The sequence below is a fragment of the Onychostruthus taczanowskii genome, unplaced genomic scaffold, assembly GCF_017590055.1.
Source record: "Onychostruthus taczanowskii isolate IOZ18803 unplaced genomic scaffold, ASM1759005v1 scaffold17, whole genome shotgun sequence".
Classification (NCBI taxonomy): Eukaryota; Metazoa; Chordata; class Aves; order Passeriformes; family Passeridae; genus Onychostruthus; species Onychostruthus taczanowskii.
The window spans coordinates 13,183,217-13,204,294 of NW_024498906.1; the positions used below are offsets into that span (position 1 = coordinate 13,183,217).

General features: G+C 41.3%; 2 protein-coding genes across 2 annotated transcripts; one reads left to right on the plus strand and one right to left on the minus strand.

Annotated features, from left to right (window-relative positions):
* The first annotated feature begins 56 nt into the window (after window positions 1-56).
* GET1 (guided entry of tail-anchored proteins factor 1) lies at window positions 57-5,255 on the plus strand. Its single transcript, XM_041399743.1, has 5 exons — window positions 57-207; window positions 1,907-2,072; window positions 2,570-2,637; window positions 3,474-3,588; window positions 4,250-5,255. Exons 1-5 carry the CDS (start codon window positions 118-120, stop codon window positions 4,321-4,323), a joined length of 513 nt encoding a protein of 170 aa, XP_041255677.1. The 5' UTR covers window positions 57-117; the 3' UTR covers window positions 4,324-5,255.
* Window positions 5,256-6,322: 1,067 nt separating this feature from the next.
* LCA5L (lebercilin LCA5 like) lies at window positions 6,323-16,777 on the minus strand. The gene is made up of 8 exons (XM_041399711.1): window positions 16,615-16,777; window positions 14,798-14,808; window positions 13,626-14,129; window positions 12,489-12,626; window positions 11,191-11,284; window positions 8,857-8,960; window positions 8,464-8,584; window positions 6,323-6,951 (listed from the first exon to the last, which is right to left on the minus strand). Exons 1-8 carry the CDS (start codon window positions 16,775-16,777, stop codon window positions 6,323-6,325), a joined length of 1,764 nt encoding a protein of 587 aa, XP_041255645.1.
* Window positions 16,778-21,078: the final 4,301 nt, after the last annotated feature.

The window sequence follows — 21,078 nt, forward strand, 5'->3', positions numbered from 1 at the left end:
GATCCAGCCGGATCGCCGCGCGCCCCGCCCCGAGCGCACCGCCTCGCCATTGGCCCGCCCGCGTCACGTGCCGCGCGCGTCCCCGCGTGCCCTCAGGCGGGCGGCGGCGCGGGGCCCATGGCGGAGAGCGGCGCCTGGCTGCTGGTGCTCAGCGCCGTGTTCCTCTGCAACGCGCTCAAGATCCTCCTGCCCTCCTGCTCCTCCCTCGTGAGTCATGGCTTTGAGGGGGAAGCGGGAGGATGGCGCTGAGGGGGACCCCAGGAAGCCGGCGGGGCGTTAAGGGTGCCCGGGCGGGAGCGCTGCCGGTGCCCCTCCCGGGACGGGCAGGGTCTGGTGCCGCTGCTGGCCTTGCAGAGGAGAAGCTGCTGCTGGAGATGGTGGAGCGCAGCCCCGGGTTCTGGGGGATGAGTTACCGGTGTGTTCCGTGAGTCTTCTGAGCCTCCAGCCCTTGGGATGCATCATGGAGTTTTTTGGGCTGGAAGGAACCTTAAGGATGATCCCATTCCAACCCCCCTGCTGCGATCAGGGATCCTTCCACCGGGCTTGGCTGCTCAGAGCCCCGTCCCGTCTGTTCTTGAACTCCCCCAGGGATGGGGCATCCGCAGCTTCCCAGTTTTGGGAATGGAAGGACAGCTTTGCTCAGTCTTGCGTGTTTTCAACAGATGGACGTGGCCATTGTTGAGATGGGAGATCAGTGGATATGGAGATTATGGAGTTAAGTCATTGTAGGAATAAATCTTAATAATCTTAAGCACTGGTCATGGTGCCCCCGTTCTGATCTGAAGCATTCCTGTGGAAGCGTGGATAATGGAATTGAGGACAAATAAACTCAGATAAAGTCACATGTGTACAAAGATGCTGAGATCCCTGTCGCTCTGCTCGACCATGGAAATAACTTTGACTGGCACAGAGATCAGTGTGCACTGTTCAAAAATGAACAAAAAATCCTTAAATCATCCTCAGCAGTTTGGGAAGCTGAACTCAGTGTTGCTAGAGATGAGTGATGGAAGAGCCTTATGAGGAGAGGCTGAGGGCATTTGGTTCGTTCAGGCTGGAGGAGGCTGAGATTGGGATCTGCAGCTCCTCCCAAGGGACAGCTCTGATCTCTGCTCTGGCACAGGGACAGCACCCAGGGAGCAGCTGCAGCTGGGCCAGGGGGATTTAGGTTGGATTTTAGGGAAAGGTTCTTCCCCCAGAGGGTGCTGGCACTGCCCAGGCTCCCCAGGGAATGGGCACGGCCCCGAGGCTGCCAGAGCTCCAGGAGCCTTTGGCCAGCTCTGCCAGGGATTCCCAGGGTGGGATTTTGGGGGGGCTGGGCAGGGCCAGGGATGGGACTCAGTTCCTTGTGGGTCCTTCCAACTCAGGATATTCCAAGATTCTCTGGAGATCTCCGCTCAGCTTTGTGCTGTGGTTTGAGGCTGAAGATGGTGTTGATGCTCTCACTGTCTGCAGGGAGCAGAGAGCAGCATCCATGGGGAAATAAATTACATGTGTCTTGGGGAACCTGGAAGATTTGCTAAGGAACAGCAAGAAAAAGATTTTGTGTCCTTTGTGCCTGCATTTCTATGGCAAACAGAGTTCATGAACCGACAAGCAGGTGGTGCCTCAAGAAAAGAAATTAGGAAAGTAAAAGGAAAGGAGAAAATGTTGGAATACTTGGCTGCTGGAGCTGGAAATGGGAATGATCACAGAATCATTTCAATTGGAAAAAACCTTCAAGATCATTGAGTCCAGCTTGAGGCTGTTTCCTCTTATCTTGGCACTTGTTCTCTTGTCATCCAAGGATTTCCTGCATCTCAATGAAAGGGCCTTTTTTATGGGAGGCTTTTGAGGCCATACTTTATACACACTAAAGCAAATCAGTGGAATTCTGGAGCAGGAATTGATAATTTCCTTCACTTCTCAGATATCCAGGCTGTTACAGAAGGATGCAGAGCAGGAATCCCAGATGAGAACCGAGATCCAGACCATGAAGCAGGAGCTTGCCACCATCAGCATGATGGATGAGTTTGCCAGATATGCCCGGCTGGAGAGGAAGATCAACAAAATGACTGACAAGCTCAAAACCCACGGTACAGTTCCATGTCTGCTCCCTGCTCCAAAAGGAAAAACAGTTTCTGTTTCTGAAAAGATGTCAGGAGTGTTTTCAGCTCTAAGTATTTGTCCTTCCTTCCTTCCTTCCTTCCTTCCTTCCTTCCTTCCTTCCTTCCTTCCTTCCTTCCTTCCCTCCTTCCCTCCTTCCCTCCCTCCCATTTTTTCCCCTCTTTAAACTATTTGAAGAGCTTACCTGTGTCTTTCCAGGAATTTCCTGGGCTTCACTGTATAGTTATTTATTCTTTCTCAGTGATGCCCATCACTGAATCCTGTTTTGAGTAAATCAAAATAGAAATTGCAGTGTGATATAGAGCTGGCAGTTTTTTGTAGAAAGGTGTTTTTAATATAGCTATAAATTATTTGGAAAGAGATTTTTAACAGGGTAATGTCCAGCCTTACACACTGAAATATTAAAATGTTACTAATTTAATGTAATACTATAAGTAATGGAAAGTAATCTTTTTTTCTTTGACAGTGAAAGCACGAACTGCCCAATTAGCCAAAATAAAGTGGGTCATAAATATTGTATTCTACATATTGCAGGTAAGTAAATATTTTGTTATGGATGCAACTTAGCCCAAATTCTCAGTAGTGTTACAATTCTCTCCTGGTTTATTGGTCCATATCTGGTCACTCAGGGCTCCGCCATGGCAGGGGTGGCACTGGAGGATCTTTAATTTCCTTCCAGCCCAAACCTTTCTGTGATTCCAGGGTCACAGAGTTTGTCAGACAGAAAGAGTTTCTGGAACTGGAAGGGAAATGCTGCTGATAAAATCTGGTAGTTGAGGATGGAAGGAGTTTAACTTTCATCTCCACTCTGTGTTTCTGGTTTTGGGGGGACAAGCTCTTTAATCACTGGGTTGTTTTTTTTTTTTAATATGGCCCCAAACCCAGGAAAGTTCTGCTACATGTAAATATAATTCTAGCTTTGAAACCAAAATGTACTTCTGCTGAGGATGCAAATCTCCAGCTACAGCTGCCACACGTTTCCCCACGGTGCCTCATCAGATTGTCTGAGCAGTTCTGATGTGATGCCAAAGAATTTGCTAACGAGGATGGCACTGGTCAGCCTGAAGATTTCCTTAGGGGACTGTTGAAGTGAGTTGCACTCCTTGTAGGCAAAAATTCAAACTAAAAAGGGTCATCAGAATTTTAACAAATGCTAGGACTGTGTTTGACTCTGCTGGATTGGAAAGAGGGTCTTGAAAGCAAACAAGTTCTCCCTGCAACCTCGTAATATTATGTATAAATTTAAGATCATATGAAATCTAAAAATATTCTGAAGAAGATAAAATAACAAAGAAACAATTCCAGATAGCACTGGGACTGTACTTTGATGTGTGTAATTATCCAGACTAATAAAAAAATCCCCATTCCAGGCTGCCCTGATGATCTCTCTGATCTGGAAGTACTACTCCGAGCCCGTCACCGTGCTTCCAAGCAAGTGGCTGGCTCCTCTGGAGCGCCTGGTGGCCTTCCCTACAGGAGTGGCAGGTGAGGAGGGGGACATTGCCAAGCCCCAGAGCATCCAGGGATTCACAGCAGCTCCTTCTCTGACTCCCAGAGCAGAGGGTTCTAATATTTGAGCAGCTCTTCTATGTGTGGTTCTGGTTTCTTGAACTGAACACGGAATTTTGTCATTTTTATTTCCACCCAAACAGAGCATTGCCCTTCTCTGTATTGAATAGACCCTGGGGAAGGTTTAAATGAGAAAATCAGAAAATCACCCAAAAGGGAGTTTTCTTCACAGGTGTGCTATTAACAGCTATGTGCTTACAAAACAACTGATTTCAATTTCAGAGGAAATTTACTTTTTACCTCTCAAATCCTGAATTTAAGTTCAAGGAAAGCATTCTTCCAGGCCTTAAACTTAGATTTTCTTTTGAGTCTGTATCTGATGGTTTTTCCTCTGGGATGCACTCACCACCCTTTAGCTCATATTGTTGTATTTGGTGCTCTTTTTTCCCAAGACAATCCAGAATTTTTTGGGACCAGCATTAATTTATCTCCCTTGTGCATGTAAAGAGTTTATTTCCTGTTGGCCTCATGAATTCTGAGTTTCATTTTTTACACTTCCAAGGTTGTTTGCAGCTGCACAGGTTCCTCAGGGCTATTGATCTAACAACTTCAATCTTGGTTTCTCCCTCTTTTCCAGGAGGTGTGGGAATTACCTGCTGGCTCGTGGTCTGCAATAAAGTTGTAGCTATCATGCTGCACCCCTTCAGCTGAAGGAATCCCAGCAATCCATGGACTGCCCAGCTGCATTTACATAATCACTGCTTTAAATTAATTAAAAAAAAAGGGGGGACAGTTATCTTTTATGAGACAAGGTCTGAGACAATCCTTGTTACTCCATTTGGATATCTGTCAGTCCTTTTGATTCTTTTGATTTCACTTCCCAGAGTTTGTCTTTCATTTTGGAAAGAACAGCATTGCTGGTTATAGAACCTCATTTTGGGTTTAGTCATGGCAGAACCATAAGGTTTTGTCGTGGCCTGTTGTCACCAACATGTAAAAGTGTTGGATTTGTGGTTTTAAATTGGAAATATGCTGGCTTTAGGAATTAATTTGGGAGCTTGGCTGTTTCTTTGCTGTGAGATGTGGTAGCTTCACCCCGAGGTGGGACCATGTTGGGTGGTGCAGGGGGCAGAGAGAGGTTGTTTGCTTGGCTTGGGGAAAAAGAGTTTCTTTGTGATTTTTTTACCCTAAAATTGGTGAGCTCTCCTAAAAAATAGGTGAATTAAATCAAGATTTTTATCTCTTAAGAGGTTTCTTCAGCTGCCAAGCACAGGCTGCTGTCAATGAAGTAGAAGACAGTGCTGTTGCTGCAGGGAGATGCTGATTTAGCTTCCCACTCTGGAATTCCCAGAGCAATGATCCCTTCTGCTATTCCAGGACCTTTTCCTCTCTGCAGGAAGGAAGGGGCCAGGACCCCTCCAGAACTGGCACTGCCTTTAAAAACCAACTCAAAATGTCAGTTTGTGTTGTGTGTATATATATAAATTTTATTTTGTTTGTTTGTTTCAATGTTAATTTATTGGGATTTTATATTAGGAATTGCATTTAGCCAACATGAAAATAAATATCAAGGAAAAAAATGTTGTGATTGGATGTTATGTATAATTGTGATTTTATTAAGGAAATAAAGCTTTTCAACCCAACTTAGGTTTTTTCATCTCTTTTTTAATGTTAACAGCAATTTTGCTAAACAACCCACAAAAACCCCAAAGAACAAACCCAAACTGACAAAACAAACCCCAAACTCACCAAAATCCATGCGAAAACAACAGCCCCTGTGTTTGTGCATAAGGAAATACTGTTTGAATCAACTCAACTAATTTATTTTTTAAACTATTTGAAATGTTGCTGCAATAGGTTCAGCTCTGAATGTCTTTGTCATCTTTAAAAGCTTTTGTAGTGTAATTTTGGACATTTTTTTGAACTGCTACTGCCTTTAAAAATTAACAGAATGTCCCTAATTTTTCCAAACTTCAGATGAATTAAGCAAGTGCTTAATAAATTAGTGTGAGGAGCAAAACACAATCCTCCTCCCCTCGCTTACATAACCTTAAACAAGGATTTTTAGAGGCTTTTTGGGGACTGGCTATGCCTGACTTCTCCAAAACAATGCTCTCCTCTTGCACATTGATCTCTGGATGTCAGCTGGGGAAGTTACCAGGCAAACTGCTTTGATAAGTTCCAACAGTGGGAAAGAATGAGGCTTTAGAGGTTCCTAATGCTCGTGAAAACAATGTAGGAGCAAATTATTTTTATTATCTGTGAATTCTGGAAGCTGTTTGGGGAGTGAAGGAACTAAAAAAGTGTTTTCTTTTCTTGCATTGTTGCTTCTCACCCAGCAGTGAACCTTAGGAAAGCTGGGTGCTCATGTCAGCAAGCTGACAACCACTCAGCTTCTAAATTCCAGCTCCTTGGGAATGCAAAAACCTGGAAGTTCCTAAAGAAGGACTAACTTTTACCTGGTAACAGTTAAAAATGATAAGGAATTCTTAATCCAACACACGAAGCACAGAATGTGTTTTTTGTGACAACTGATTGGATTGTTTTGGAAAAAATCACGGAAAGCAATTGCCAGTGCTTGTAAGATTTAACAAACATTTAATGAAAGCAAAACATTTGGTTTGTAACAATGTGAATGTTTAAACTTTCTAAAGGTAAGCTGATGTACCTAACTATCAGGACGAATTGTGGAGTAACTCAGGAGCTGGTTTTACCGAGGAGAGCTGCACCCTGGCATGGAGTTTGGGATTTGCCTTGCACCCCTCACTTGTCTGCCTTCACCCTTGTGCTGCTGGAACTCCAGGAGTTGTCTCCTTGCAGACATTCCTCCCCCAAGAGCTCCTTCATCAAGCGTTTCTTCCCCTCCAGAGGCGCTGTCCTGCCGGCCCAGGGGGGTTTGCCCAAAAGAAGGTTCATAAGCCCCAAAGGAGATTTTCCCCCTGGGCACAGCAGTGTCACTGCAGCTCTGCCCTGCCTGTCTCTGGCTCTTCAGGCAGCTTTTTCCAAATCCTGCTTTGCACTTGGCACCTGAAGTGTGGAGCCCCCGGTGCAAATTCTCAGTGGCTGCTGAGAAGATGTATTTCTTTTTCAGCCTAGTGGGGTCTTTGCTTGGACTTGGACCTTCATTCCTGGCTTTCTTCTTTTGCTGCTCAAAGGGTTTTTTCTTTTCTTTTTCAGCTTCTTCCACTGCCTCTCCCTCTTGATTGTTCTCTTTTTCTCTTTGAGCATTTTTTTCGGATTTCATCAGAGTTTTCAGCTCCTGTTTAAGAACCTCTGTCTCTTTCTCCATTTCTTTAATAAATTCTGAAAATTTGTGTTCTTCCATCAGGAGTTTGTCCCCTGAAATATTGTAGGGTTTAAGAACATGAGGAGTTTTAAAAAGAGCAAGTATGACATCCTTATTTCAATTATTGATGATATTTCAAATACCATCTATAATAAATACAACAGCATGGGGCAAGATTTAAATGACATCATTCTGCCACTGAATCCAGGTTAATATATATATTTTTTTTACTTTTTTTTCATGGTGTTGAATTTAGTTAAATGGATTTATCTGCCATTATGTACAGTAATGACTAAACACAGTGCCAGAAAAATCATGTACAATGCAACAGAGAAACCAGGTGAGATCTGAACTCCTAGTTGTCACATTCTGGCATTTGAGTGGAACTTATGGGATATGCAGGATTTCCTTTCCCTTAATTCACAACACAGAGTTGCTTGTGTGGAGGAGAATATACAGCAACTCTCACTTGGGAATGAGGGGGCTCCACTTTTCAGCAGGAAAAGGAACATGTGTGCAGAAATGCCATTTTCTGTGCAACTTCTAATGGTTCCTGTACTCTGCAGAGACTCACAGAGTACCCCCAAAATGAGACATAATCCAAGCTTAAAGGAGACATAAGAAGTTGCAGGAACTAAAAAAGCCAAGTAAGGCTTCAATAAAAGCCTTCTTACTTCTGCTATCAGTGAGAGAAACTCAGGTTTCACAGATTTTTCAGAGGGAGCATTGTAAGACCTGTGTTTTCTGTCAGTTTTAAAAGGGCATTTTAAAGACAAATGCTGACTTTGGTTGTCTGGGGAGCTCTGGAAAGGCTGCAGGCTGAACAGGCAGAGTACAAACCTCAGGAGTTAACACAAGCCAGGTTACAGGGATGTGACTTGGCATCACCTGTTCCACCTGGGCAAATGTGTGACCTGGAGGTCTCCTGCCACTCAGATCTTTTCTTTTCCTAAAAGCCTTAAAGGAAATAACAGGAATGTTTCTAGAAATAAAAACGTGAATGAGGGAACAGCAGTGGCTTTTTCTCTCCTCTGTTCTGTAGAATTTGTTCAGAAAAAAAGATGATTAGCAATGAGTCCCTTGCATGTAACTTTTCCATGAGAAAACAGTGGCTGAGATTTCCATAAAATCTCTTTCCAGGGATCACTAATGAGAAATTGCTCCCAGGCCTCACAGTCCTTTTCCTTTTCCAGCCATGGAAATAGGTCCACATCAGTGATGAAGATTCCCAGCTTTGAGATCAGTGTTTGATTAGTGTGGATTAACACTGTTCATTATCCTGTTACAGACAGAACACTGAATTTTTACCACCCTGAGCCTTGGGAAGAACAGCAGGGTGGAGATGCCACATCCTGCAGGGCAGCTCTGCTGTCAATGCAGCACCACCAGCAGCTGCATTTTCCAGCCCAGATGATTCTGTGTTTTCAGTGACACCTCATTCATCATTTGGAACTCGTTCCTGTCAGCCAGGTGCCAGTGAAGGGCTGTCAGAACCACACAAATTACTAGGATTCCTGGTAATTAGCAAAGACCAGGTGAATTTCTGAGAGAAATATTAAACCTACCTCTGTGAGTGCTGTTTGAAGTTTCTGGCACTTTCTTGGTTGCTTGCTTTTCTTTTTTACCCTGAGCATCTGAGCACACTTCCTTTGCATTACCTTCTCCACCCTTATCTTCTCTGTTCTCCTACAATTGGCAATTAAAAGTAAAAATAATGAGGGAATGCTTGTTTAGTGACTTTTAAAAGAACACAATCAGTGCAATACTTACAAAAAGATCAGTAATTTCTATTGCTGTTACATTATATTTTGCATCACAGCATTATTTCTGTACCATGCAAAATCCCCATCCCAGATGATGGATCAGGCTATCCAGGCATTACTGCAACTTAGGGAATAAGATACATCTTAGCTGAGAGTTTAAAGAGGGAATTGGATTTGGATCCAGATCTTTCCCACCTTTTTTAGCTGGATTGGATTTTTTTCTGCTTCCTGGTGCTGAGACAGCAGCAGCTCTCTAAAACTCTCTTTATCTACTTGTACTGATCTGTCTACTCTCAGACCTGTGGAATATGACAAACATTAGCAGTACAGTCATTTCTGAATTAGGTTGTTGATATAAATAAAAAATATCTCTGACAACTGACAATACTGTTATGTGACCAAGAATTTTAACTTTTTTTTTAAAAATGCCCTTTGAAAAAGAAATAATTTGTTCTGCTGCATCTATAAATGCTGAAACTGGACACAAACCTGGATTTCTGAGACTTTTCGTCTGTACATCAGTGCATCCTAAACATAAGTATATACATAAATATATATATTAAAATGTACTACAAAGTATATTTTCAGTTAGAAGATGTAAAGTCAGAAAAGTGTGTCTATGCCCCAGAGCCCACATGGGCTTAATTCTTGGTTCCATTCTAGTGTAAATTTGAGAGGTCTGCTATGAAGTCTCAGAGTTCAGTTTCCTAAATTAGGATCTGAATGGAACCCAGCTCATGGGGAATGCTTAACCCTGTTTGAAATATCAGTGGTCTCTGGAAGAGATTCCAAAGGAGTGACTGAATGAGATGTTCAGAGAAATATGGATAGAATATGGAGAAGATGAGTATATTGTTCCTTTATTATTGGAATAATTTTCACACTGGCATAGCAGCTGAGAAATTTGTTACCACCAGAGCAGCAAAACCAGGATCTTACACATCCACACTCACCCTTATTCCCAATTTTGAGCTCAGAAATCAAAGGATAAAACGCATAAAATGGTGCCCTCTGAGCGCTGGCAGCTGGGCGGTGGAAGGGAAGCTGGTGCCCCGGAGTGACTCTGGTGATGGGGGAGGAATCGGCTTCCCAGTCCCAATTTCTCCGGGAGCTTTTCCAGCCGGGAGCAGTGGGACGTTCCCCGGCACCGGGAGCAGGGGGCGCTGCCCCCCCAGGTGAGCTCCCGCCCGGAGCTGTGCAATCCACGGCTCCATCCAAAAAATCCCTTCCAGTGACGTGCACACAGCTTTCCGACCACCTAAGGAAGCCTCTCTCCAGCCCCGCTAGAAAAGCCCAGCTCCAAATTTCCTGCTGGCTAAAAAAATTTTTGTGGATGTCAACTAGAAAAGAATGACCTGAAGAGGTAACTCGTCCAAATTTCCTCCTGGCTAAAAAAATTTTTGTGGATGTCAACTAGAATGACCTGAAGAGGTAACTCTTCAGAAATCTGCAAAAGGAAAATTCAAGTCAATAGTGAAAAGGAGAACAAATTGTCTGCAGTTCCAGCTCTGGGTTTCCAAATCCATTAACTGGCAGAGAATGAAACATATTTCTAAAAATTCCAGAGGAATGGGCAACTTTGCTTGGAAGCTTTTCATTACAAAATATCATGTCTCTCTTCAACTAAGCTCCCTTATCTTGATTAAAAGAAAGAAGAATTGAAATAATAACAGTGGTTCAAGTACCATAATTGAATAGCAATATTCAATTTGTATCGAATACAAGGCCATATATGAGTATATGAGTAATAAAAATGTAGTTATGTGGTGTAACTAAAACAGGAATTCAGAGTTTTATAAAAAATGTGTCTGACTTGGGATGAGAACAAGGAATTTGTGCTTTTCTTAATTTACACCTTAAATTACCAATCTTTTCCCTGTAGTTCACTGGTGGTTTGGGCAGAGTTAATGGGTTTGCAAAGGCAATGAAGAGGTAAGAATAAGCAACTGAGTGTGGTAAGATTTTGTATTGCTGCCACAATTTGAGGAATTCTGGGGGGAGCATTTCCAGCAGACAGGTTTGCTAAGGGCTCTTTGGTACCCACATGGAGGAAGTCCTGACTGCTGCTTCACTTGAGGAGCAGCAATACCTGATCAGTGTTTTCAAGAGGTGCCTCAGCCAGGGAAGTCCATGTTTGGTTCATTCCATCCCAAATTCTGGGTGTAGTGGAGGCAAACTGGGGCATCTCAAACAGCACTGGTTGGTTTTAATCAGCTGAATCCCACTCCAGGCAGCTGCCCTTGGGATGTTGGATAGCCAAGACTGCATGGAATAAATATTTCTCCCAAATATCTGTAAGCATCCATGTGAAATAAATATTCTTTATTAAAGAGCTTTTTCTTCCTTGGTAGAATTTAATTGATGTTGTTATTTTCTATCATTCAAGCCTTTAAACTTCCTGAACCTTTTCACCTTTTCAGCCCACACAAAAGCACTATTTTGGTATTTAATTAGGAATAAACCTCCCAGTTCTAAAACAGTGGAAGTGTCACTTAACTAAACAGGAAAAGAAGATGGTTACAGACATACTTTGGTCATTAGGAACCCAATCACTTCTGTCCCTCAGGGCTTTTGGCATCCGATTTGCATAAATATTCTGTACATAAAGTTGCCGGTCCTTTTCCTAAAAAGAAATAAACATTATTAAGCTTCTAGTATGCATTAAAAATTACTTTTTACCTGCTTAATTTTCCCATGCTGGGTGAAACCTATCAGGGGTTTTCTTTTGCCAGAACCACATGGTCTTTGTCATTTACATTTTTTCAGACTAAATATTTTTTGCCTTTACTTCCTCTTTTTTGTATATTTTTTTAAAAATTCATTTACCCAGTGCCCTTGTTGTATGCTCATTTGGTTCACAACCTGTTGCTCTGATGGTGACATGAACTCCTGAGGCACATTTTGACATTTATTTATTAGCAAGATTCCTCTTTCTTTAATGAAATCTTCCTTGAACACAGAAGACAGATCTCAGTTACACTTTCACCACTCCAGCTTTCAGTGGGAAAAAAAGAGGAGCTTCATTTATTTGGGAAAATTACAAGTTATCTTGGAAGTGGAATGGCCTGAAATAAGACAGGTGCATAAAACTATGAATTTGTAAGGATAAACTCTGTTCTGGCACAGAAATAAGGTCTGGTCTTCTTTGTGGTAAATCAATAAAAGATTTTGTGGATCCCAATAGAAAATCCAGAGACCTGGACACACAGAAAACTGTGTGGAAAAGAGATGAAACAGAACTATTTTAGAGAAGAGTTAAGGTGAGAATAATTTAGAATAATTTGCATTTTGGGACAGATTTCTATTAGTGTTCCTGAGATTATAATTGTTCCCATCTGCTAGATCTGCATGTCCAGGAGGAGATGAGACTCTGACAGGGAAAAAAACCCTGCCAAGTACCAGGAGGAAACTGGAATTTAAGCAAACTCTTGAAACATTTCCACAGCTCTTCTTGTTAAACTCTAGTTTTGTAGGTTGTAATATTTGGCTCATTTTGACTTGTTTCTGTGAGGGAGCTCATTTAAAGTGAGTAGATTAATATATCTGACTCCAATCTGACAAAATGGTAACATATTGGCCAAATTGTGGATTTTGGTTCAATTTCTGATGCATTAATCTCTGTTTCAATTTATTATTGACCTGCTTCTAACAAATAGACCCCCCCAATAATGCCAGAATTTCACATTTCTGGCTTTTTTAGTAGATTATAGACTCAAGCAGGAAACCAAATTCAATTAGTAAAGACTGCAAAAGAAGCAAAGGAATAGGTAACATTAAATACTTGAATTTTCCTGTAAAGACAGAAACCTGGATAAAATATGGAATACCTTAATTTTTTGGTGAACAATGTTAATTTCCATTAGCAAGTTCTTTGTGGTCATTGTAGCTTCCAGGAGTTTTTTGCTCTTACTTGCCAGCTGATGACTAAAGGTGCAGCTGTTCATCTTCAGCTGCATTTCCAGACTCTTAAAAAGGGACAGATTTCACCATTCTCAGTGTGACAGTTGGAAAACTTCAGATCTTGACTGATTTAAAATAAAAGTGTGCTAATATAAGGAAGTTTAAGCTTATAATTGTATATAATAACAGTTATTATCTTCTCATTATAGTGATACAAATAATATTATAAATTATGTTGTAAATAATACATGAAACTATACTAAAGTATCTGAAAAATGAATTTCAAAGTAAGAAAAAAAATTGTTTTTAACCTATCTTCACTAAACAAAAGAAAAGATTATGGCATTCAATCATAAAAATAAGGTTGTACATTACCTTTCTGGTGGATTAATTAATACAACTGTCTTTGAGAAATGTTAAGGCTTTCTATTCACAGAGACCTATGAACTGTAGCAGAATAAGGAGGCTTAGTGTAAATGAAAATTTGGTGATTTATTGGGTTCTTTATCTTCAGAACCCAGGGCCATGCACTGAAATTCCAGTTCCTAAAAGTATCAGGTGGACACCCAACCCTGTGTGATTTTATAGCTCCTCCCTCCTAGAAAAAGAAAGTTTTTAAAAGACAGTCTGAATTCAGCCCTTCATATTTACAGTTTCTCTTAAGATTTCCTAGCTCTTTATTTAATTCTATGCATAATAGGCTCCATAGGAAATAGAAATGAATTCCTGGAGGACCATGGAAATTTCACTCTTCCAGTTTTGTAGTAAAAAGTGTGTTCCCATCTTTTTTTGTGCCAGGGTCAGTGAGAGTAAAGGAACATGAGATACTAAAAGGAGATTAATTATCTCCTCTTGAACTTCCTTACACTCAGGAGAGCACTGGATAAACAGCATCCAGTGTTACAGGATTATATAAGAACATTTATCTGATAAGAAGCAGCCAAAACTTTTCCACTATTCCTGCACTGAAACCTCTCCTGCTCAACGATCCTTGTGATTCCCTCCCAGTTTAGGATATTCTGTGACCCTACACTCCCCAAATACAATAATTTTCAGGCATTTACCTGTATCCTCTCATCCTTTGCTTCCAATGTTTCGTTAAGGACCGACAACCTGCGATGAAGTTCCTCCTTCTCTGCCAGAGCTTTGTCTTCTGACAGCACAGCCAAAGCCTTCAGATCACCTTTAGTTCTCCTCAGCTCCGCTTCAACTTTTTTCAGCTCCCTGGCTGTGTTTTTCTCGGCCTCCTGGGACGTTTTCAGGAGGTTCCTGAGCTCTCTCATCTCGTTGCGATGCCCTGCCAGCAGCTCCTGCAGGTGGCTCTCTGCGCTGCTGTACCTGCCGATGGCTCTGCCGTGCCGCCGGTTCAGCTCTTTCAAAGCCAGGTTCTCGAAGCTCGAGGTCTCGATTTTCCTTTGCAAGTCGAATATTTCGTTCTTCAGCTCTTTGATTTTGTGGATCCTGGCTGAGGATATTCGCTGGGCAGTGGCGTTTTTGTCCTGGTAAACCACCCCGCTCTGCAGGGGTGAAAAGGAGTTCAGGTTGGAGGTGTTTGCAGCTGGCCATTTCTTCACTCCTGCATTCAGATCAGAGGCAATTGGCATTGAGAGACAGAAATTATTGGAGACAAATCAATCACTGTGTGCTTTTTCTGCTCACATAAACTCCTACTACTAATTAACTACTACTCCTAAACTGCTCATCCAACTACAGAATTGTGGTTTCTTCACAAAATGCCCCAAAACTCTGATATTCAATGAGAAGCCTGGTCTAGGGGAAGGTTCCCTGCCCATGGCAGGGGGTGGAACAAGATGAACTTTAAATTCCCTTCCAACCCAGATTATTTTAGGGTTGTGTGATTCAAATGATTCACAGATAAATGCATAAAAATATTTTATATCTCTGTGTCTTTCTGTGTCTGCAGCAGACCACAGCTAGGAGCCAATAGAAAAAAAATGGAAATGAATGAATGGAAATCAATTTTCAATCCACGGAAATCAGTTTTCTTCCTGTAAATCATGCACTTCACTAACGTAGCCACAATGTGATGAACCCAATTCAACCCATCAGGATCTACACCTTGAATAGGTGCATGATAAAAAATAAAACCAACCAACCAACCAACAAAAAACAACAAAGTAATTTACAGGCCTGCAAGGACTCAAAAACCAACATGCTCCCATCAGCACATGGTTGAAATCCCTGCAGCTGGGATTTCTAACCAGTTTTCTACAGCTTTCCAGTCAGCTTTGAATTAAAGCACATTTTTAAATAAACCTTAAATGCTCATTGCATAGAACAGGTGTGCTGTTGTCTATGTGGTTTCTAAACAGCAATTAAAAATATATTAATGGGCTACTTCTCAGTGTGTTGCTGCCATTTGCCTCTCCTTATGGCCAGGATTCTGGCTGAATTACTCTCATTTGCTTTTCCTGAAGCAGGATTAGAATTTAAAAATACTAAAGCCTGTAAATCTGAGTGTGTTCCCCTTTTTCAGGCATATATTCATGTCATTTCAGGCAGTATTTTGCTAAAAAGTTTATTATAATTTATAAATCACCTCATATTTTATGGGTAACACAGGCAAGGTCCTGACTAGAAAAAAAACCACCAGAATAAAAAGACAGATCTTTCCAAGAATTTCTGTTGAATCCAATATTTTCTGCAACACAATTCAACTGCAGGAAAACTACAATAAGACCACAAATATTGTCACACAAGTATTTGTAAAATTACATTATCTTACTATTTTATTTTGCCAGAAAGGACTGAGAGGATGGGAAAAAAGGGCAAATACCTTTCTGCAAAAGCTGTCAGAAGAACTGTAAAATGTATTTCATTTCCAGTAGTCATGGACAAGCAAAAAGAAACACTTTATCCAGATGAGATATAACATCAACATTATATATAAGAAATTACCCACCACAGGTAGGGGTCAGTAATGATTTTTTGCTAACTAGATATAAAAAATGTCATTATTTTTTCTGCTCTGCTACTTTCATGCAAGTATAACTTTTTGACAGCAGCATATAATAACAGAGGTTATAACAGAGACAATTAGTTGTTCTTCTGGCTTTTTTTGGATTGATTTCTATCTTGTAGCTTTGGTAAATCAAGATGAAATTTTGAAGCCCAGCAGGAAAAGGGTTGCTGGTTTTCCACTCGTTTTTGTGATGTGGCCTGGTAGAATTTAGGGATTTAAGAAAGGATGGGTCTAGATGGGAAAATGCAGACACGGAGAGATTCCTGACTGTTAAAAGTGGCATAAATTCGATGTAAGTTTACATCTTCCTTCTCTCTGCTCATTCCATTGGCACAAATTCATTTCACAGGATACACCACGACCCAGCTGGCCATAAAATGGCTGTTTTCTGGTCAAAACCAACATTTTGTGTATTATTTTTACCCACTTTCATTAAGAAAGGCTTTTTCAGACTCGTCAGGTGATGCATGGTTAGACATCAAAATGTGGCAGAGCCATTGTCAGGTCCTTGGGTTAAAGCTGAGGATGAGAATTGCCAAGGGCTCCCACATCCCAGGGGATTCTCCCTTTGGATCACTGAGTATTGTGGGATAACACAGCAGGGAATCTCTCTTTCTCTTCCCTCCCCTTACTGGTGTTTGAAATAGGATTTATTACATATATGCATTTAATATAAAAATTATATATATAAAATATATAAAATCTAATCTATAATATATAATCTGATATATAGTATATAATAATTCTATAGAAAAATGATATAATATATAATATTTATATACAGAATTGTTCTATATTTTATATAATATTATATATAATATTATTATACACAATAGAATACATATTTATTAGATTATAGATTATAGATCACAGATGGTATATACAAAATAAACATGTAATATATATTATTATATTTATTATGCCAATCCTCCTTTCACTGAAAAACTGTTGTCCTTGTCTTGCTAATTATTAAAAAAAAAAAAAAAAGCCAAAGAAAGGGAACAATGATATTTCTTAAGAGAGTCTCATACTACTGGAAATATCTCATACTACCAGAAAACAAAATTTACCTTTTTTATCACCTTGGGCATAGAGACACTGTCCATATTTTTTTCTTTCCTTTCTTGTCTTGTCCTTTTTCTGTGTTTCCCTCTCTTCGGTTCCTGGTGTTTCTAAAGGTTTCCCTCCTCTGACTCTTTCAGGGTCAGTCACTGAAAAAGCTCTTGGAATCATCCCTGGGAGAATGTTCACTTGTGTCTTCTCCAAGAGGTCACCACCCTACCTGGGATTTCACAGTATTTCATGTCATAAAAACATCATTAATCACATTTTTCAAGAATTGGACAGCAAATCACATCACAAAATTAACTAAACCCTTAAAAACAGCACAAAAACCACCTTAGCTGCCAGATTAACACTCTAACCAGAGGATAGAGCAGAACCTAAAACTATTTTTATATGCTTGTAAAAAGCATGTATTTAGCACAAAATAAATAATTCTAAGTAATTTTCTGGGTCTTTCTGAATAACTGTTTTTTTTTTTTTTTCCCTTTTTTCCCCCCATTTTTTTTTTTTTTTTTTTTTTTTTTTTTTTTCCTTGCAGAGGCTACTGGGAAGTTCAAGAACAGATCAGTTTATTCTCCTGGCAGAATTATTTCAACACTGTAGTTCTGGTAAAAAACTATTTTTTGGGATATGGCTTGATGCCCATTCAATTTTCGTATTATGTTCCAATCCACTTCAGATGAGGAGAGGCAAGTTTTGCCTTGAGCCACAATTGTGGAAAGGAATTAGGTTCTAAACATACCTGAAAACGAGATTAAAACACAGAAGAGGTTAAGTGCTGGGACCCAAAGTGATAATTCAACTTTTATTTCTTGCATAAATAGAAAAAAAAAATTAGAAAAGTAGGAAAATATTTGCTACCAGGGGATTTTGAGAGTGGCAATGTCACATTCACCTCACAGCAACCACACAGCCACAGAGAAATTCATCTTTGCTCCCTTAAAATTCATTTATAAACAAAGAATCTTGCACAGAAGCAGGATAAATTGTATCCTTTGGGGGTCTAAAAGGAGCATGGCAACTGGAAAGGAAATTTGAGGGAGTTTAAAATGGTGTTTTAGTTCACATGGGTTTTAACATGTCCCCTTCACTAACAGAATATTAAACTATTTTCTTAAAAGCTTCTAACTCCTTGTGTTGGCTTTTTTGCTTTCTGCTGGCATTCCATTTTCAATTAAATTTCTTAAATGGGAGAGGGGAATCACATAGCTCCCAAAAAAATTTAAAAAACGTAATTCAGGATTGCACAGGACATTTTAGGTTGAATCAAAACAGTTTCATTACTCTTAATTCCTTTGCATGAGTAGTTTTTCCTTGTGGAATTCAGAGGAATGCCACAGTCCTGCTAAATCTGAGGCAGTGCAATAACCCACAAGAGATGAGAAATCTTATTTTGAGCATTAGGCAAAGCCCAGGTTGGTTCGCAGACCTGTACTTGTGTTAAAATTTGATTTGGTACTGACAACACTTTCTAGGCAAATTGTCTTTAAAGCAAATTACCTAAAATGAAACTTAAAACTACTGCTTTAATTTCTTTTGATGAGAAGCGTGGCCCGAATCTACTCGTCCAGAACAGCTGTTGAGAAGTAAATAAAATAGAGAAGGAGAAGACAGGAAAACCAAAGATGAAGCAGAAGAAATAGAGATATGAAATGAAAGATACAGCAATAGAATTAAAAAGTCAGGAGCTGGAATGGACAAACTCCAGGACAATTTCTGTTGAAAAAGTACAGGAATTAAAATTATTAGAATGAAAATCCTGTGTCAAAGATGAAAATGTCCTGGCACCCTGACAGTGTCTGCCTGGACACACAAACCCCACACCCAGCCCCATGTCCTGGCAGCTCCCTCAATGTCCCAAAACCCCACACCCAGCCCCATGTCCTGGCAGTTCCCTCAATGTCCCAAAACCCCAAACAAGCTCCATGTCCTGGCACCCCCTCCATGTCCCACAACGCCAAACCAGCCCTGTGTCCTGTCAGTCCCCTAAAATGTCCCACAACCCCAAACCAGCCCCATGTCCTGGCAGTCCCCTCAGTGTCCCACAACCCCAAACCAGCTCCATGTCCTGACACCCCCTCCATGTCCCACAGCGCCAAACCAGCCCTGTGTCCTGTCAGTCCCCTAAAATGTCCCACAACCCCACACCCAGCCCCATGTCCTGGCACCCCCTCCATGTCCCACAACCCCAAACCAGCTCCATGTCCTGGCAGTCCCCTCAGTGTCCCACACCCCCAAACCAGCTCCATGTCCTGGCAGTCCCCTCAGTGTCCCACACCCCCAAACCAGCTCCATGTCCTGGCAGTCCCCTCAGTGTCCCACACCCCCAAACCAGCTCCATGTCCTGGCAGTCCCCTCAGTGTCCCACAACCCCACACCAACCCCATGTCCTGGCACCCCCTCAATGTCCCTGCTGGACACACAGTCCCACACCCAGCCCCATGTCCTCCCATCACCCCTCTCTGTTCTCCGTGTCCCCCTGGCTCCCACAGGTGTAGGATCCCACCTTGTCCCGTGTCCTTCCTGGGAATCTCTCCCTGCTCCTACCCCAGTGTGTGCTGTCCCCTCATGGCCTCAGCAGCCACCATCACCGGCCTCCATCCCTGCTGCTGTGGGAAATGGCAGCAGCACCCTGGCAGTGGCGTCTCACCCTTTTCCTCCCTCTTCTCTCACCGCAGACAGAGGAGCCTGTGTGTGTATTTCCACCCCCATATTTCAGTACCATTCCAGGGTTTTAATGGGAATTTTGAGATGTGGGTTCTGCTGTGCCCTGGCCATGGAGGCGCCTCAGGGCCTGGACGCGCCCTCAGAGCGCACAGGCCGGACCCAGCAGGCTCCAAACTCGGCGTTAAACTCAACATTCTTAACTTGAAAAAGGGGAAAAATCCCTTCAGAATGAAGTCATATTTTCCATGGAGGCTGCACACAATGGGAGGTGTGACCCAAAGCCCTTGGGAATGGCATTTCCATGTGTGGCTCAAAGAGTGTTTCAGGTATGAAGCCAAACAGGAGTGAGAGTTCATTGGCAATTCTGTTCCAGATTTGACCACAGATGTTTGGTGGTGCAAATATTTACTGCTTTGACTTTGACTTTTGTGACTCTTGCGGATGGTGCTGTGCAGGGCCATCAGTTGGACTTGAAGATACTTGTAGATCCCTTCCAACTCAGCTTATTCTGTGATTCTCTGATAAATTATTAACATCATTATCACAAGGCTGATCAGTATGCTGCGAAGCCCAGGACTTTTTCATCCTTTGGTTGTACTTCTTCAGAGCACAGAAAACCAAATAACTTGGAAACATTCTATTCCAAATGGCCAGTCTTTTCCCAGACTATACTCACATATAAAATCTCCTGGGAAACAAGCATGTGTAATAACTTCAGGCAATAATTAAAGTTTTCTCACTTGGGTTTTTTTTTTTCATGGTTGTTGTTCTTTTTCAGGAAAATACTCTGAAAATACCTACTTCTAATAGGCTTGTTGCTGGACCTCCTGTTACCCCTCAAAAGTAAAAAAGAAATGACAGATGGTGAGCCACAGTAAACTACCCATACTGTTATTTTTAGTTTTCAGTGCAGTTTTTCAGGATCCTGTTTCCATACATGGAGTACTGCATTTCCCACTTCACATACTGGTTAATAGAGACAAAACACTTCCTTTCAACAGCATTTTTACTCTTTATAACTGTAAAGAGTAAAATTTTTACTCTTTTAAAAACTCAACAGCATTTTCACTCTTTATAACTATGTAATAGGGTATTTAGTCCTATCTAATAAATTCTGGAAATAAAGTATTAAAGTATTATAATTACTTTGTAATATAAATTATAGTTTATATTATGAAGTATAATGTAATAATTTTAAGTGTTTTCAGGATCAGACATTACTATATTCAATCTTAACATGTGAAACATGTTTTTCTAAAACCTCGTCCAGTTTCACCTCTGGCACAGGGTCAGCTTTACTAAGCTCATGTTGCTCACAGCACAAACAGACTTGGCCCTTAAAATTTGAAAATAATCTGTGACCATTTAACATTCTTCAAATACCTCTCATGCCCAGAGACCTCCCTCAGCAAGTATGTGCAGGCAGGCACTGAATTGTGGTGATTCTGGGGTAGAAGGTGACAACCAGATGGAAAAAAAGAGCATCCTGGGTAATACAGGAGAATGGGAATATTTTTTGCCAAGTATTCTGGACCTCTTCTTACACCTCCTTTGATGCAAAAAATAAGAAAATGCACCAATATGTTCTGGTTGCATCGAGTCAGGCAAAGCAGTAGCAGGCAGTGTCAGACACACATTTATGTCAGGAAAGTCCCTGAGCCCTGCAATGTAGATGATGATCGGAATTCTTTAAAGCTGAGCACAGTTGTAGCCATGGCTTATTTCGATATGATCTCTGCTATAATTACTGCTGCATCTTTGCTGCCCTTGCTTTCCCCTTCCCCTCAAATTTCCAGCTACAA